General features: G+C 33.5%; 1 protein-coding gene across 2 annotated transcripts in view; it reads left to right on the forward strand.

The window, feature by feature from the left end:
• The window catches only part of Ola1 (Obg like ATPase 1), a 146,833-nt gene extending 133,125 nt beyond the window's left edge, over positions 1–13,708 (forward strand). For both annotated transcript variants that reach the window (XM_027946149.2, XM_071619059.1), the window contains 4 exons: positions 6,675–6,815; positions 7,507–7,603; positions 9,637–9,759; positions 13,191–13,708. In XM_027946149.2, the coding sequence (XP_027801950.1) occupies positions 6,675–6,815; positions 7,507–7,603; positions 9,637–9,759; positions 13,191–13,292 (463 nt within the window). In that variant the 3' untranslated portion in view covers positions 13,293–13,708. The remainder of the gene's footprint in view (positions 1–6,674; positions 6,816–7,506; positions 7,604–9,636; positions 9,760–13,190) is intronic.
• The last annotated feature ends 3,854 nt before the right edge of the window (positions 13,709–17,562 follow it).

Here is a 17,562-nt window from a genome sequence, read left to right on the forward strand (position 1 = left end):
CTCTGAAATTGAAACTTTTCAAGCATCATGGCACTGAAAAGTTTTGGATTTCAGAGCACTTCAGATTTTCAAATTAAGGGTGCTAAACCTGAATTAGCTAGAGTTCTTCCTACCTTGTTTTCTATTCAGAAAAGTTTGTTCATCCTCTGTGTGGTAGGAGGATTCTGTAGAGATAGCAGGGAACAAAGATATAGTCCTAACCTCAAGAAGTTTTTTCTATGGTGGGAGAAGATTAAAAATAATAATAATAATAGGCAATTTATAGTGTACAAAATAGGCAATGTGTAGGTTAATAGGCAATTTAAAGTGGTGATAATGCCTAGGTGGGAGCTCAGAGAAAGCTCTAGAGACACTTGAATCTTAAAGAATAAATTGAAATTAGAACTAAGAGCTGAAATCACATACTTAAATAAAGATAACCCTAAAGATGCATCAGTACCAGGATGCTTTCAGCTATAAATAACAAGGAAAATCCTAATACATACTAAGACCCAGTAGTTGGTCTCCTGGGATGGTTAATTCAAAGTTCCTATGGTATCATCATGAACAAGGATTTTTTCTATATTTCCCTACTTCTATTCTTTTTATTACAAATGAGTTCTAGAGTTTCAGGGGAAAGATCTAAACAGTGTCCAGCAGAGATTCTCTTCTTTTTCTCTTTATAAGAGCCAAATGAATCTTTTGAAACCTTGTTCCAAACCCCTTTACAGACTTCTCCTCATTCCCCATTGACTCCATTGATCAGAACACACACAAAAAACATGCTGCCTTATAATGACTGCAGAATGAATGAGATTTTTCAGATAGTGGTTCTGTGAGGTTCTTATAGAGAACAGTTCGTGGCAATATTTCACTTGATATAAATTCACCAAGTCCTCTCTGCTGGAATCATTACTTATATTCTGAATCTGGACTCCAAAGCTAACTTACTACAGATGTTTTTCTAGGTATTAGGACTTATTAGAATAAAAGAAGCATAATTTTGTCTTCTAAAGTAAGAAGTGGGGTTGAGGTTGTGGCTCAGTGTTGAAGCACTTGCCTAGCATGTGTGAGGCACTGGGTTCGATCCTCAACACTACATAAAAAAATAAAATAAGTAAAAAAGAAGAAACTATTGATAATCATAATGTTGTCTAAAGTATTTTTTTTTTTAACTGTGTATTTGAAACTTCCTTTACATTGCAGGGGATTCAAACAGAGTATTTTCCTTCCTCCCTAAAATTCTAGTGACATTTTTCTCTTCTGGTTTTGGACATGGGAGACAGCAGGAATTATTCTATCATTCTTGTTCTTCTGTATGTCAGTAGAATAGGTAGTCAGCATCTGTCCACTTCTTTATTAGTTGGTTTGTATAGTCATCTCAGACATTTTCATGCTTTCAGTTGATTTGCTTTTATATTTAAAAGTCCATAATAGAATAAGTAGGTTTGAAAGAGTTCTAATGTTCAAAAAAGGTACCCTAAATGCTATATAATTTTATACCATATACCTTGGCTTTAGTACTGAATGGGGCCATCTTTCATAGTGCTGGGGATTGTACCAGTGGTATAGGCAGTAACTATACCACTGAACTACACTTCCAACCCTGGACCCATTTTTTATTTTATTTTATTTATTTATTTATTGCGGGGGCAGGTATCAGGGATTGAACTCAGGGACACTCAACCACTGAGCATTTTTTATAAAAATTTCTTTGTTGTTGTAGATTGACACAGTAACTTCATTTTATTTATTTTTATGTGATGCTGAGGATCAAACCTAGTGCCTCACACATGAGAGATGATCATTCTACCACTAAGCCACAAACCCACCCCCCCGACCCATATTTAAAGAATTTTCTAAAAATATAATCAGAATTTTAGTGGCTAGAGGTCATGGAAAGGCTAGAAGGGCATGAGATATAGAAAAGATGATACTAAAGTTCTTACCAAAGTATGCTAGAAAAGCTATTTCAGTCAGGTACATTGGCACATGCCTGTAATCCCTCAACTTGGGACATGAGGCAAGAGGATCACAGGTTTGGGAGGCCAGCCTGGGCAAGTCAGTGAGACTCTATCTCAAAATAAAACATAAAAAGGACTGGGGATGTATCTCCAGTGGTAGAGCATCACTGGGATTAATCCAGAATACCAAGAAAAGAAGGTGCGGGAGGGTACTATTTCAGGGACATATTTTAAGTTGCAAGGATTTGGTTGTTATGTGCAATATCAAATACCACTGTTAAATTTGTTCTGTTCCCTTTGTTAAGGTAAATATTGTTTTGTGATGCCTTTCTGAGTTTGATTATGTGTATGAATATGATATGTATACTCATGTTTAAATCAGAGTATAAAATTTGTCTCTTACTGTTAGTTGTGGTCAAAATGTTTGAAAGCTATTATATTAAAACTCTATAAAATATTGATTTAACTCTTAACATTGAGAGATTTCATTCAAGATAGTAGACTAAAACAACACAGGAAGCTCCCTCTTTTTCCTAATGTATAGAAACACTAGATGAAATAACCAAAAAAGGGTGATATTGATGGTGGTGTGATCGTTTTAGACCACATAACAGGACTTGAAAACAGAATAGGGACTTCTTAGGGTGCCAAAATAGAAGGAATCTCAGTGACACTGGAAAATGAAATTGACATTGCATGGCCCTCACCCAAAACTGGGATGATGTGTAAACTCACCCAAACCCTGGGTCTCTCTATATGCCTTTCTCTAAAAAAGGCAAAACTATCCCATAGATAGATCTCAACCCAGGGACCACCAGTCTCCTTTGGAACATAACTGCTCCTGCCAGAATGATACCCATTATATGCATGTGCACACGTACAAGCCAGTGTTCCCAGAGGTCATTAGCAGATGACAAATGAAGGAGTGAGGGAGTTATACCCGTGAAACTAAATTAAAAAGCAACCTGAGAGCTGGGAATAAAGCTCAATTGGTAGAGTGCTTCCTTCACACGCACAAAAGCGTGTGTTCAATCCCCAGTGTCAAAAAAAAAAAAGAAAAAGAACCTGAAAGGAAGTTTTAAATTATGTTGGAAGGACAAAGAATTTATTAAACAAGTAAATATAGACCAAAAAGTGCAAATAGATTTGAAAGGAAAACAAATAAAATTTTCAGTGATAAAATTGGTATCTAGGGCTGGGAATGTAGCTTGTTGGCAGACTGCTTGCCTAGCACATGAGACCCTGAGTTGATCCCCAATGCCATAAATTTTTTTTAATTGAAAAAAAAAATAGTATGTAGGAAAAGAAATATAAACAATGTAAACTAACCCTAGGGAAATCAAATTTTGGGACCCAAAATTTCAAGACTGGCTAAGAAGGTTAGATTGTAAAACTAAAGGTAAATTTTGGACTTTTTTTTTTTAATTTAATGCTAAAGATCTTAAGAGTTCACATCCTGTCAAAGTATATCTCAGAGTATCATCATCTTTTTTAGTTTTTAAACTAGTTGTCCCTGCTTTGTCCTTTTGCTGCACTGCCAGGGAGAAAAATATAATAATGGCAGTTCTTCTCCATTTCTTACTCATAAGACTTTGAGGAAACCAAATGTAGTTTTGACCCTTATTGAGAAGGATGAATTCCCTTACAATATCTGTTCATATAAATTTGCAAAATGAGTACTACATAAGTATTTTATAAGTTTAACTCTTTGGGAGTATACTTTCTTTACTATTCCTTCTCTTCCTCTCCCTTCATATAATTTGAAATTTGTGTGAATATCATCATTATTATTTTGCTCACTAACAATTCAGTGGCTTTCTTTAGACATTTCCTAACATTTGTATGTGGAAATTATTATTCAGTTGCTTTGATGGAATGTGCTTAGAATTGATTTTCCAGTGCTGGTAACTGAGCTCAACTTTAATTTTCTATATCCTTCATGTGCTAGTAGCATACATTTTTGAGATGACTAGCCATAGTTTGGGATTTGGTTTATACAAGAGAATAGACATTTTTCTGCAAAAGGTACTGGTTCTCATGGGGTTCAAACTTGTGATCTTGGCCTCATTATCACACTTTTGTAACCATCAGACCCAGTAGACATAGCATTTATATTTTCATCTATAATCTTGAAATTGAATCTCATTTTTCAATTACCCAAGGCTTATTTCAAATATGTAATTAAAAACCACTTTGGGACATTTCTCAATTTTGTTTGATAGTGAAAGTCACAAAAGTAAAGCGTACAGCCAAAGAACCTAACTCACTTTTCATCTTCCCTGTGTTTTCTGTGACAGTGAAAGTCACAGAAGTGAAGCTTGCAGGCAAAGAGCCCAACTCACTCTGCGAAGAGTGCTACGGTACCATTTTCTTTTAGTGAGGCAATAGCAGGTCTGATGTCAGTCACTTTAGAGACCTTTAGACCTCAGTGCTCATTTACTGCTAAAATGTACCCGCTCTGCTTCTGCATTATGAAGATCATCTGTCAACACTTTGAGATATTCTCCTTTGTTATTAAGCTTGTGATGCTCTACACTGTCAGGTTTTTTTGCCAATTATAGTTAAGGTACAATGGTGTATTCACCAGATCAAAGTCTTACATTGGCGGTAGAGGAATGATTTGTAAGTCTTTATTCATCTGAATTGTACAATAGAACACCTGAGGAATGCAAATAATCCCTCTGAGGTCTCTGCAGGAAAGGCTGTTAAAATGACAGGGTAGAACTATTGTTATTCTGAATTGATGTTTTAGCCAAAGTAATTATTTCTTATCTTGTTTTATAACAGTTCTAGTTTTATTAGTTATGTTGACCGTATGTGTGAAACAAAACGTGTGTAACATTTTTATTTTATCTTTATACCTGGGCTTGTTTTATTTCACTTCATTGAATCAGTTTATGATCTGCTTTTTCAAATTAGGTATTTCATTCTAACTTATAATAAAAGTGTGTTACTAAACCATTGATAACATTTTAATATAGAGTTTTGTTTGAAAGTAGTCTCTAAAGTAACTTAGAATGCAGTGATGTCGTTTTAGACAGAAGTACCAATTTAAATTTTCCTTTTTTTTCTTTCCTTCATAATTTTGGGTTAGAAAATATCTGGTTTGACTCTCATTTTTAAGGCTACATACTTTATTCCAAAGTAAGTCTTAGGGGTTGATCTATTTTTTTTAAGGTATGAACAAAAAGAAACAAGTTATGAAGATATTTTAAAAATCTAATAATATGTTAAATAGTTACTGTTGTATAACAAATATGTAAAAACTTTTATGAATTTTTTCATTTCTTTTCCTATTTTAAGTCCTGTCTAGTGGGCCATATTCTTAATTTTCTAATAACTATGATCCCCTGCCATTTTCTTTGATAGTTGAGTTTTGATAGATTTGTGCTTTAGATCTTGTTTTTCTTTTTCCCCTAAAGTGGCATTTACATTGATCATTTAAAGGATTTATGCATAGTATTTTGCTGAAATAGCTATTAAAAGCTTGGTCTAAATATAGGCTGTGGGTAGAATTATGTAAGGCTATGGCATACATTAAAATTTTTAATATAAATGTCAACTGAATTTAGTCAGATATGTATGAAACACAGTTCCAGAAGCACAAGATTATACACTGTTATTATCTGAGAATGAAAATAATAGTATTTGTTTACTATTCATAGGGCATTTTTCTAAGTTCTTTGTAATATATGTAATATTATTATCTCCATTTCTACAAATGAGGAAACTGAGACTTTAAAAAAAGGCTCAGTAAAATCTGGCTCAGGAATAAAAAACTAGAAGTGAAACCTTTTGGTTATTATCCCATTTATTTCATTTATGTACTAATTACTGCTTTACCAAAATACTCCATACTTTGAAAGAGAAAAAAAACCTACTTAATGCCTTTTCAGGTAACAACTAGTATCAATTTCGTACTGATTTGGCTTTCCAAAACCTTAGTGATTAAAGGAATTTATTTCCTATGCAATTCTATTATTCTTGATTCTACAAAAGTCTGGTTCATAAGAACAGTTTGTACCTGATTGACTATATTAGTAAATCTGTATTTCTGTGCTTTTTATTTGTTTTGGTTTTGGTTTTTTGTAGTTAAAACAACAACAACAACAAAAAAAAACAAAACAGTAAGTTCAAAACCAGTGAGTTCTTTTAGTTCAACAATGAACTAAACCAGGGCTAGAGGGTATAGCTCAGTGGTAGAGCACTTGCCTGGCATGTACAGGGACCTGGGTTCAATCCCCAGTAAGGCAGTTGGGGGATGAACTAAACCAGGCATATAAATATCTCGATGGAACAAATTATTTGTCAAAGATTCTTCAGAATTATCTGGCATTTTAGGTGTGATCCTTATACAAATCGAACTTTATATTTTCTCTTTTTAAAAATTGACTTTGTAAAGAAAACTAAGTATAACATTGAGGCTTTATTCAAGGATATGATGTTAAGGCTGAACAAATTTAGTGTAACTTTAAAAAGTTTAAAAATATTTGTAAAACAGCTCCTACAGATAATGTGCTAAAGTAAAACTATATTACAGTAAAATATCATGGCATCCACCTGAAGCAATTGCTGCCTGTTAATGCCTTGACCTTGGAAAGCTATACACAAAAAGATGGCATCATAAAACCGTGCAATTCTTATGAATATGTATGTGCTACTTGATAATAATGAATGTGGTACAGTCATGCATGCACTACAAGATAATGTTGTGCCCTTTTTTGTCTACAGGTTGATAAAAATTAAAGAGTGGGTGGACAAGTATGACCCAGGTGCCTTGGTCATTCCTTTTAGTGGGGCCTTGGAACTCAAGTTGCAAGAATTGAGTGCTGAGGAGAGACAGAAGTATCTGGAAGCGAACATGACACAAAGGTTAATTAGCATTCATTTTCCCTACACTTTATTATCAACTATTTCCTTGCAGTAATTTAATTGCTTGCGCTGATAGAATAATAAATGACAGAGTAATTACCATTATAAAGAGGGAATCTTCTCCTTTCTTTACCATGAGACAGAGTGAAAAGATTTATTTTAAATTAAGTTTTTAACTGTCATCTGTCATCTCCGTACAGTGTTTTAATTATAACATAGGTATTAGTTATGTATATTTTTGAGGAGGGATGATCGCCAAAACTCTTTCGTCATGTTCGGTGGGGGAGGGGAAAAAGTGAATCAGTTGCCATATTTTTTTCTGAGTAACAGTAATATATTGTTAGACTATTGGATTTCAATCAAATAATTTTGCTTTCATGCCAAGCCCTAGAAAAAATTTAATATTAGATGAAAATAGTCATAGGTTGGGTTAAACTAATTTTTCTTTTTTTCTAATAGTAAATAATATAAAATGACATCTTGAAGCTAATACAATTAAAACCAATTTTACAAAGAACATTTTTAGAAATAGTCACTTGCTTTCTGACCTCTTCAAGTATGTTATGAAAGATGAATGGTCATTTGCTAATATCTTTAACATTATCTGCTTGAAATGAATAATTTTAGCTTCATTCTGATCTGTGGCACAGTCAACTTATGTGTTGAGTGAATTTGTTTCATTTTATTTCAGTGCTTTGCCAAAGATCATTAAGGCTGGGTTTGCAGCACTCCAGTTAGAATACTTTTTCACTGCAGGCCCAGATGAAGTGCGTGCATGGACCATCAGGGTAAGATTCATACTTATTCATCAGCTATATCCAGTTCCACACTATTGAATTCAGATTGATATCACTGACTTTGAAGTTTGTCATGGTGGCGGTTAGCTAGTCATTACAGATGAGGTTTTTGTCCAGGATAACTTTAATTATTTGTGAGCTGCTGAACAGTGAAAGTGGAGCGGCATTGATTGAGGCAGGTAACAATTGATTCTGCCTATTACATAGTCTGAATTTCTTCATCCTGTAGAATCTGTCTACCCTCCTCCTGTGGTCAGAGATAAGACGAACCAGTATTGTGCTTGCTTAATCTGTGTGACTGGGTTTGTCTGCAGTGAAATTGATGTTGCTTTTCATTTTGTATTCGCTAAGTTTGTTTGGGTTGCGGGTGGTTCTTTCCTCCTTTGCTTTGCTCGGATTACATTTTCAGCAATAAAAGCAATATGACATCATTATGCTCTTCATAGATATACAGTTGGGCTCAAAAAAGCTAAATTCAGTGAACAATAATTCGTGCCTTTTTTATTTGAATTCATGAAAGTGATATTTATTTTCAGTGTTATATGTTCAATCTTCTTTAAAAATGTGATATGTATTTTAAATATTGATGACTACAGAATACGAACAGAGAGGATGACTAATTTATTCCCAGAGGACAACAGAAACTGAACTATAATGATTTGCTTTTAGATGTAAATATATTATAATATAGTAGTTACTATTGAAAAATATTATGAAATACATAAAGTTCCAAATAATGTGTTACAGAATATAAAAATAATGCGAGAACTTTTAGACTTAGTGTCTTTGTTATGCTTTTTAAAATATCTGCTACATAGTAAATTTTAGTGCTGATTTCTGTTTTCAGTTGACTACTATAATTTATTGTTACATTTATTTTGATTTAATATGCATAGAAATATGAAAGCAGTTCAACATAATGTTAAATACCTTGTGTGAATATGAGATTCACTTTTCTTTAATCTCCTTTCCCCTTTGGAGGGAAAAAAATGTTTGATTGACTTCTAACCAACATCCTTTTATGTAGACTTTAAAAATAGTGTCAAAGCAAATATGAGTTGGTAAACAAATTGCCAGTGTTTATTTTTATTATATATTTTAAAGATATATTTTAAAACTTCAACTTAAGTATGTTAATCAGGAAAAAGAGCATGCTCTGGGCTTAAAAATGTGAAAGCTGGTTTATCTTAAGACTGATTGTAAGTATCCATGATTTAATGTGCTAAGATATTTAGTCAGGTAAGCATCAGTGAGTACCCATATTAACCCAATACATCTTTTATTGTAAAAACTGTGCTTTATAGTGTCAGACTCCTTATCACTTTAACATGCTTTATTAAGCAGACTTTCGGTCACCATTATTTCTCAGATTTTTTTCTATGGTTGTGTGTGTCTGGAATGTATGCCCTTGTAATTTAACATATGGGGGTAATTATAAAACATTTCTCTTCCTATCTTAACTTGAATTTCCTTCATGTTGGTTAGAGGCAGGGTGTATTATCCAAAATGTTCAAAAGTCTTATTAAAATTTCTTGAGAATTTTGAAATTATCTGCTGAATGTAGGTTACAGATTTGTTGGAAATGCCTTAAAAATGTCCCTTTGTATATTGATTTTTATATATGTTCTTTAGATGAGCTGAAATTTTGAGAGTGTTTTATCTTTTTTAATACCTTTGATAATTCAGCTTGAAAGTTACTTAAAAATCTTTATTTTTTTCCACTGTGAAGAATAGAAAATCGAAATGAAACCTACACCAAAACCAGACAACTGCATCTAAATCAATAAAACCATAGACGGCTGTTAGGAAAAACAAAGCTACACTTCTTTAATATCTCCTGATCTATCTGTGCTATATCTGCTGCACAGATAGTGTCCATTGTTGAAATGTACTAATTGTATACCTGACATCCTAACTGGTATTAAACTAAGTTTTAGTTGCGCCAATTGAAGATCAGAAAAAAGAAATTCTAACACTCAGTCATCTTTAATGCAATTAGTTTTCTCTGGTCTTTCGTTTCAAAGAAAGGGACGAAGGCTCCTCAAGCTGCAGGAAAGATTCACACAGATTTTGAAAAGGGATTCATTATGGCTGAAGTAATGAAATACGAAGATTTTAAAGAGGAAGGGTCTGAAAATGCAGTCAAGGTAAAGAACAATTTTTTAATTTTCATGTTTCACTATTTTTTCACTAATATGATGCTATCCATGATAAGCCTGATAAGAATGAATGATAGTTATCACTAAACAGTATAGTCTAAAATAAGCTTATCAGAATTTAATATTACTTACCAACTGATTCAGGAGTTTCAAATATTCACATGCTTTTAGATAATTTTTAAAGATTGTGAATTGTTGTCAGTAGTTGTGTAAGGTTTTTTTCCTTAACTAAAAATTAAAATGAACTATTTTAATTCATTGTAAATAATTTTAAAGAATTTTTTCACTGATAACCAGTGGAAAATTATAATATGAATATCTGAAATACAAGTCTCATGATTAATTCAAATCAAGAGATAGACACTTAGCTAAATAAAACCTGTTATTGCTAAAACTTTATGGTTTACTTTTTTGTTGTCATTTCAGGATATTTGAGAATTTGAGTTGCTTTCTCAACACTAGAGGGCAGGTCCAAAATTGTGCTTTATTCTAACTAATAAACATGATTTGATTTTCATGCACTAATAATGAAGCAGTGTTATAGATGAGTCATAAATGATTTTTTTAATATAAATTCTGTTGCAAAATTTTTATTTTTGCTTTTTGTTTTTCTTTTTTCTTATTAGATTTTACTTAGAGAAATCTAGTAATCTCCAGTGAATGGATAGGTCAGCTGATTAAACTTGAAATTCTAGGAAGGCTTCTTTATCTTTAATTTAATTTAATATTTAAAGACGACCATAGAAAATGTTATAGAATTTAAGGAGACCTGTCTTATGTTTACTATTTCATAATTTGAAAGGCATACAAAAAAGTTTATTTCAAATTTGATTTATTCTCACTGGTATCATTGGAGCGATCATATTGGACAGCAGGACTTTAATAGAACTGCTAGAACCCCAGGAGGTGGGGGTGGATATCTTGATATAATTGGTTTACTGTTGAATGAGAGCCATTTTGCTTTTTAAAATGAGCAGAAGTAGTTCCAGTTTACAACTAAGCAAAGTCATTAATTTTCCAGTGGTGTCATGTATATTGATAGAGATAGGTATGCAAATATTGAGATTGAACTTTGTCAGGAATACTAATTAGACTTCAGGAGGAAAAATCTCAAATTATTTGTCAATGTGCTACATAATATTGGCATATGTATATTTTCATGGAGTAAAGGTTATTTTCTATTACTAGAATTCAGAGGTAAGCTGCTTCTTTTTTAAATTCTTACATGATAAGTCTATCTTACCAATCTTGGTGAAGTCTGGGTTATAATAAACTTGAAAACAGCATGAATTGTGAATACTTTAACAATTCAGAGAAAAACATTTTCTGCTTATAAGAATATTTAACACCAACTGAGGCTTTATATTATAAATGGAAATGGTTGACCTCTGACTTTTCAACCTAGAATATTTTATGTGGTTTTAATGTCCAAAACTAACACTTAAATTTTTGAACTCTGAGTAAAATGAAGCATTTATAAATTACCTTATGTTCCCTTATTTAACAGCTGTTTACTTGCATATCATAAAGAGGTTTTAGGTTTGAGAGCAGAATTATATATATGCGTGTATATGTATATGTATTTCTAACACCAGTGCAGCATAACTAATTTAATGCCAGTGCTGTGAACTATATACTGAATAGCTCTGTGTGGGCTTTGTAGTCTACAGGGATATCACATTATTAGCAATCATATCTGCTTAGGCAAAGCTGGCTTCTACAGATGGCTGCTTTCAAGTGCAAATGAACTGGTTAGACGTGTCTTGTTTAATACATACTCAAGATTCACAAATGGGTATTGATTTTTTTTTCAACCAGTGTTTCTGATAGCAGTGGAAATGGATTAAATGGTCTCTGGAGAATTTAAAGGAACACTGTCACTATTAATAGTAAACTTGAGTGGTAACAAAGTATATAAACTTACACTAATATGTCATGTAAATATGTATTTGATTTAGATTGTCTATACAATTTTGTAACAGTAGGCTTTAGAGTCTAGAAATCAGGAGCATATGGTCTTCAGTACATCACATGTCTTTACAAAAATCATGTGAATATTTATTTATTTATGCCTTGTAGAATGGTAGGGTACATTCTCTTTTTTAAAATAAGCTTTTATTTTAATAGCATATTCTATTAGTAGGTGATTTTCTATATAGTCTAGATAATTGAAAAGATGTTCATGAGGGCTCTTCAGTTTGGTTTGTTGATTTTAACCTTGGAAGTATGATCTTTGTTAGTGTTTTTGCTACTTATTAGTATAATTTCACTTGACTTTTGAACATTCTTTTTTTTTTTTTTTTAATTTATTTATTTATTTATTTTTATGTGGTGCTGAGGATCGAACCCAGGGCCTCACACATGCTAGGCGAGTGCTCTACCGCTGAGCCACAACCCCAGCCGCAAACTTTTGAACATTCTTATTGATACCTTCAATGATAAGAACATATCTTATTGAACAAAGATTTCATATTCTTAATGTAAAAGAAGGAAAACATTTTTGAGATTTTTTTTTTTTCCCAAAAGATCCTTGAGTTCTCATTGTTGAGTAGTCTGTGGCAGGATCACATGAGACCATATCAGTGGTGTGCAGTGTTAAGTGTGGGTACTAGAGAGCCTGTTGTGCTTAGGGTTAAATGTATGTGCTGTGCCACAGGGTGAACTTGGTTTTCTGAAACTGCCACTTGTTTGTATTAGTTATGGCAGATTGTGTGTCTGGGTCTGCATACCAGCAGGTGGAATCAGTTGCTTTGCTGACTAATTTAGAAATGGAAAAAAAGTATCTGTCTTTGCGATTCCAACCTGTTAGAGTCTGCTTGTAAATAGAACCATTATTCAGTAACTTCTTCAATGATGAATTATAGTATGCATCACTATGAATAGTCATTATCAGGACTAAAAAAAATTACAAGGAAGTAGTTCAAAATCTGTGCAATACAATTAATTATACTTTCTCATATAGCAACTACCTTTTTGGCATCACCATTGTCACCAAAGAATTTCTTTAAGAAAGTAAAATGGCTTTAACTAGTTATATAGTCTTTTTTCTGCCTCATTTGATCTGTTTTGTTACAGCAACTTGCTGGATGTTTGCAGACACATCAGAAATGTACCATAAACAGCATGTAATGAAACTTAATGATATTGGTATAATTACATTTATGTACCAACAGTTTAGTGGAGAATACATTATGATTATGTATATATGGAAAATCTAGTTCTGCCCAAGTCAGAAATACTTTGCTTCTCTCCAAGTCTAGTCTTCAACTTGTATGCCTTCTATATTTATTTTTTTACTTTCCTTTTTCTGTTTTTTAATTATTACATAAGTAGTATATCTTTGCATCTGCTCCTACCATTTGCTGTATGTATTTGGTTGTCAAATAATAATCCATTTCTCCTATATTTCCTGTTTGCAGGCTGCTGGAAAGTACAGACAACAAGGCAGAAATTATATTGTTGAAGATGGAGATATTATCTTCTTCAAATTTAATACACCACAGCAACCGAAAAAGAAATAAATTTTAGCTATTGCTCAGATAAACACAAATTCCAAAAGACATAGTTTTTTTTTTTTTTTTTTTTTTAATTTCTGAAAACTAAAGAGATAAATAAAGTTGGGGGGATGGGAATCTTCTACAAACAAATTATTTTTATTTGTTTTAAAATTATAAAATACTGTGTACCTCCAATGAAATGCAAGTTACTAAATGTGAACAGCTTTCCTTTTCACGTGATTAAGACCCTACTCCAAATTGTAGAAGCTTTTCAGGAACCATATTACTCTCATGATACTTCATTAATCTCCATCATGTATGCCAAGCCTGACACATTTGACAGTGAGGACAATGTGGCTTGCTCCTTTTTGAATCTACAGATAATGCATGTTTTACAGTACTCCAGATGTCTACACTCAATAAAACATTTGACAAAACCAGCCTTGGTGTGTTTGGGGATGTCTGTATTGACTGACTGTGGTGTGCTAAATGCGATACGGCACCTGGTGGCTGCTGATTACAGAATTTTAAGGCGTGTGTATGACACAGTAACTGGCAGTGTGGGGCAGCTGCAATTGTATCTTAAAAGTGAGTCTTTCATGGGAATCAGAAGAATAGTATACCAGGGATTTGTCTCAAAGAAGTTAATTAATTTGTAGATGGACATTTATTGAAAGATGATAGGAATATTATTACAGAGTCTATAACAGTTGACTCTAACCAGAAGAAAAAAAAATCTGTTTCAAAAATTAAGGAATTTTGTTTGTTATTATTGTTCTGATCATATTAAAGGGTGTCTTTGTTTTTAATCTTTTCTATGAAATTATTAAATTGTGAAAACTGGCCCAGTCATTTCTGGTGGGTTAGATTTTTGTTTCAATACAGCAATGTATACAAAAGTTTATACACTGGTTGTGAAACTGCTAAAAGATTAGACTTTTATCATTTTAAAATGTCATACTTGCTAATAAATACTATGGGCCAGTTAAAATTTTAGTATGTATAAATTCAGCACTTTTTAAATTGTAGCAGAAAGATTCAGAAAGAATAATAACAAATTAGTTATTTGGAGACTATTTGCCTTCTTCTCTGATGATGAAAGTCTTAGAATTCTTTCATCCCTAAGCTTTCCTTTTTTTAACACTCTTGTGAGACCTCCTTGTCCCTATCCACCACCTTTTTGTGCTCCTCTATAATCTTAGGGCCATTTACATGGAATATAGATTCATACCCAGGCCAGCTTTTTTGCTTCACTGTATTACTTTGTCACAGTAAGATACAGAAGTCTACATCACACAATGGACAAGAAAATAGGTGGTTTCTCAGGAAAAGCTGGCTATGCCTAAGAAAGGATATTTTTGAGTATCAAATAGTGATATCCTTTTCCTAACATAAAAATAAATAAATGGCTGGGCACAGTGGCACACACCTCTAATCCCAGTGGCTCGGAAGGCTGAGGCAGGAAGATCATAAATTCAAAACCAGTCTCAGCAACTTCACGAGGCACTTAAGCAACTCAGCGAGACCCTATCTCTAAATTAAAAAGGGCTGAGGATGTGGCTCAGTGGTTAAGCACCCCTGGGGTCAATCCCCAGTACCAAAAACAAAAAAAGAATAAACGGCAACAAATAAGAAGAAAACTAAGCAAAGGATTAAAAAAAAAAAGAACTAAGTAAAACATAAATGAAACCAAGTGTAGTAAGTGAAATCAGATATAAAGTGCTGTGGAAAATTCTTGTTATATTTCTGTATTGGAGAAATGGGTAGATTAGTGGATTATTATTAGGTTATTCAGCAGTATAAGAAAAAAATAAAATACTTTTGAGTCTTCTCCACAGTAAATTGCATAGATTTTTTAAAAGATGTTTGAAACCTCACTAAGAAACCTTTAAGTTTGTGTAATTTTATTTATCCAATTTCTGATATGATAATTGCACATTGTAGAACAAAACCATTAAAGAGATAAAGGAGTTGGTTCTGAGGCAACTGCATTCATTAGGGGCTGAAATCAAATATTAAAAATATTTAATTTGGTTAGAAGTTCTGCAACATTCTATATATGTGTGTACAAAATTGCATTTTCTACAAATGTTCAGAATTAACCATTCAAGAACTGCTTCCTATATATAAGGTGTCTCCCTTTTTTAAAAATATTTTTTAGTTGTAGATGGACACAATGCTTTATTTTGCTTATTTATTTTATGTGGTTCTGGGGGTCAAACCCAGGGCCTCACACATATTAGGCAAATGCAATATCACTGAGCTATAATCCCAGCCCCATAAGGTGTCTCCTTTAAGATTAGTGGTATGGGCTGGGGTTGTGGCTCAGTGGTAGAGCACTTGCCTGGCACAAGTGAGGCACTGAGTTCAATCCTCAGCACAACATAAAAATAAAGTTATGATGTCCATTTATAACTAAATATTTGAAAAAAAGATTAGTGATAGTTCATAATTTTTAGGATTATAAATAAATATTTTTGCACATAAGTAGCTCCATCTTAATCATTTCTTGTTTTGTGCACAAAGCTTGAAAAATGTTTGTGACCTCCATTAAGTTGAGTTTTCTCACACTGCCTTCATATTTTGGATTTTGGGCATGGCTCAGGTCAGAACCAGGTCTCTTGGAGAAGCACAAATACTTCACATCACTTAGTTCGGAGTGAAGCTTCTGTTCCCTATTCACCAGCGCCATGATAGAGTAGGTCTTCTTACTCATGATTAATCAACTTCCTATATTAGAATTCCACACTGATTCTCACCTCTGATTGTCTGATACTTCCAAAGCTGCTTGGTCACAACTCTCCCTTTTCTCATTCAAAGTCAGAGACAGAAAATCTCCTCTTTTCCAGCCTCATGTTTTTCTGACTAATCTACTTAAATTCTCTTAATACTCTCTTTGTTTTGCCAGACTTCAGAAAAGTTAGTTATTGCCAGGCACCATGGCACACACATACCTTTAATCTCAGCTATCTGAGAAGCTGAGTCAGGAGAATCTTAAGTTTGAGGACAGCCTCAGCAACTTATTTAAAACTTATTCTGTTTCAAAACAAAAAATTAAAAGGGCTAGAGTGAGGGAATAGCTCAATGGAAGGCGCATGTCCTTGGGTTCAATCCCCAGTACTGCAAAAAAAAAAAGCAAAGCCAGGTTTCTGGGTAAACATCTGTAATTCTAGTGACTCAGGAGGCTGAGGCAAGAGGATCACATATTTGAGGCCATCCTGGGCAACTTAGTGAGATGGTCTCCAAAAGGGAGGTGGGGCTGGAAATGGCGAGCACCTCTGTGCTCACAATCCCCAGTAAAAAGAAAATAAATGTTGGATTTTTTCCTTAAATAGGAGAAAAGTTGATCACAATTCATTTAAGTGTGTAGAGATACAGTATAATTGTAGAATAAAAGAGGTTTGACTGTTGAGTAATATTTTTTTCCTCCTAATTGCTTTAGGCCCCATATAAAAATTGACAGTTCTTGAATAACCTTCATAGTCTTCGAATATACTGAGATACTTATAAATTAGTACTGCAGTGAAAAGTTCCATGTTATAATTAGGAAATATTTTTTTTTAAAGGCCAGGGGACCCACTGGACCACCTAGGCAGCACTGCACAGTTCTCAAACACATCTGGGCTGGGTGGAGTGGCTCACGCCAATAATCCCAAGTACACTGGAGGCTGAGGTAGAAAGATGGCAAGTTCAAGGACATCCTGGGCAACTGAGCAAGACCCTGTCTCAAAAACTTGTAAAAGTTTGGGGATGTAACTCTGGTAGAGTATAGAGTGTTTGCCTCATGTGTGTGAAGTCCTGAGTTCAATTCTCAGCACCACAAAACACATCTGTTATGATTTATTTCTCAAAGTTTAATTTGTAAACTAGAATGCTACGTTATTTATTTAGCAGATGGTAGTGGTGAAGGCCGGTCCACACAGGAGTCAGGAAGCCAGGTTTGAAACCTGACTTACTCTGTGGTCTTGGTTATGCAAGTGACTTAACCACTCTGAGTCTGTGTAGGACCTTTTTCCTTCATAGGGTTTTTGTGAGGATTAAGTTTACATATTAAAAAGCTAAAATTGCTTAGCACTTATTAAGTGCTTAGTAAATATTAGCAATTGTAACTTTCTTCTGGTATCTACCGACTCGAGACAATTACAGAAGAGAAAATTGCTTGGAAAGTATAAAATTAGAAATGTAAATGGATGGGGCTGGAGGGAGATAGAGCTCAGTTGGTAAGAGTGCTTGCCTCACATGCACAAGGCCCTAGGTTCAATCCCCAACACCAAACATGGGGGGGAAAAAAAGG

This window comes from Marmota flaviventris, chromosome 11 (assembly GCF_047511675.1).
Source record: "Marmota flaviventris isolate mMarFla1 chromosome 11, mMarFla1.hap1, whole genome shotgun sequence".
NCBI lineage: Eukaryota > Metazoa > Chordata > Mammalia > Rodentia > Sciuridae > Marmota > Marmota flaviventris.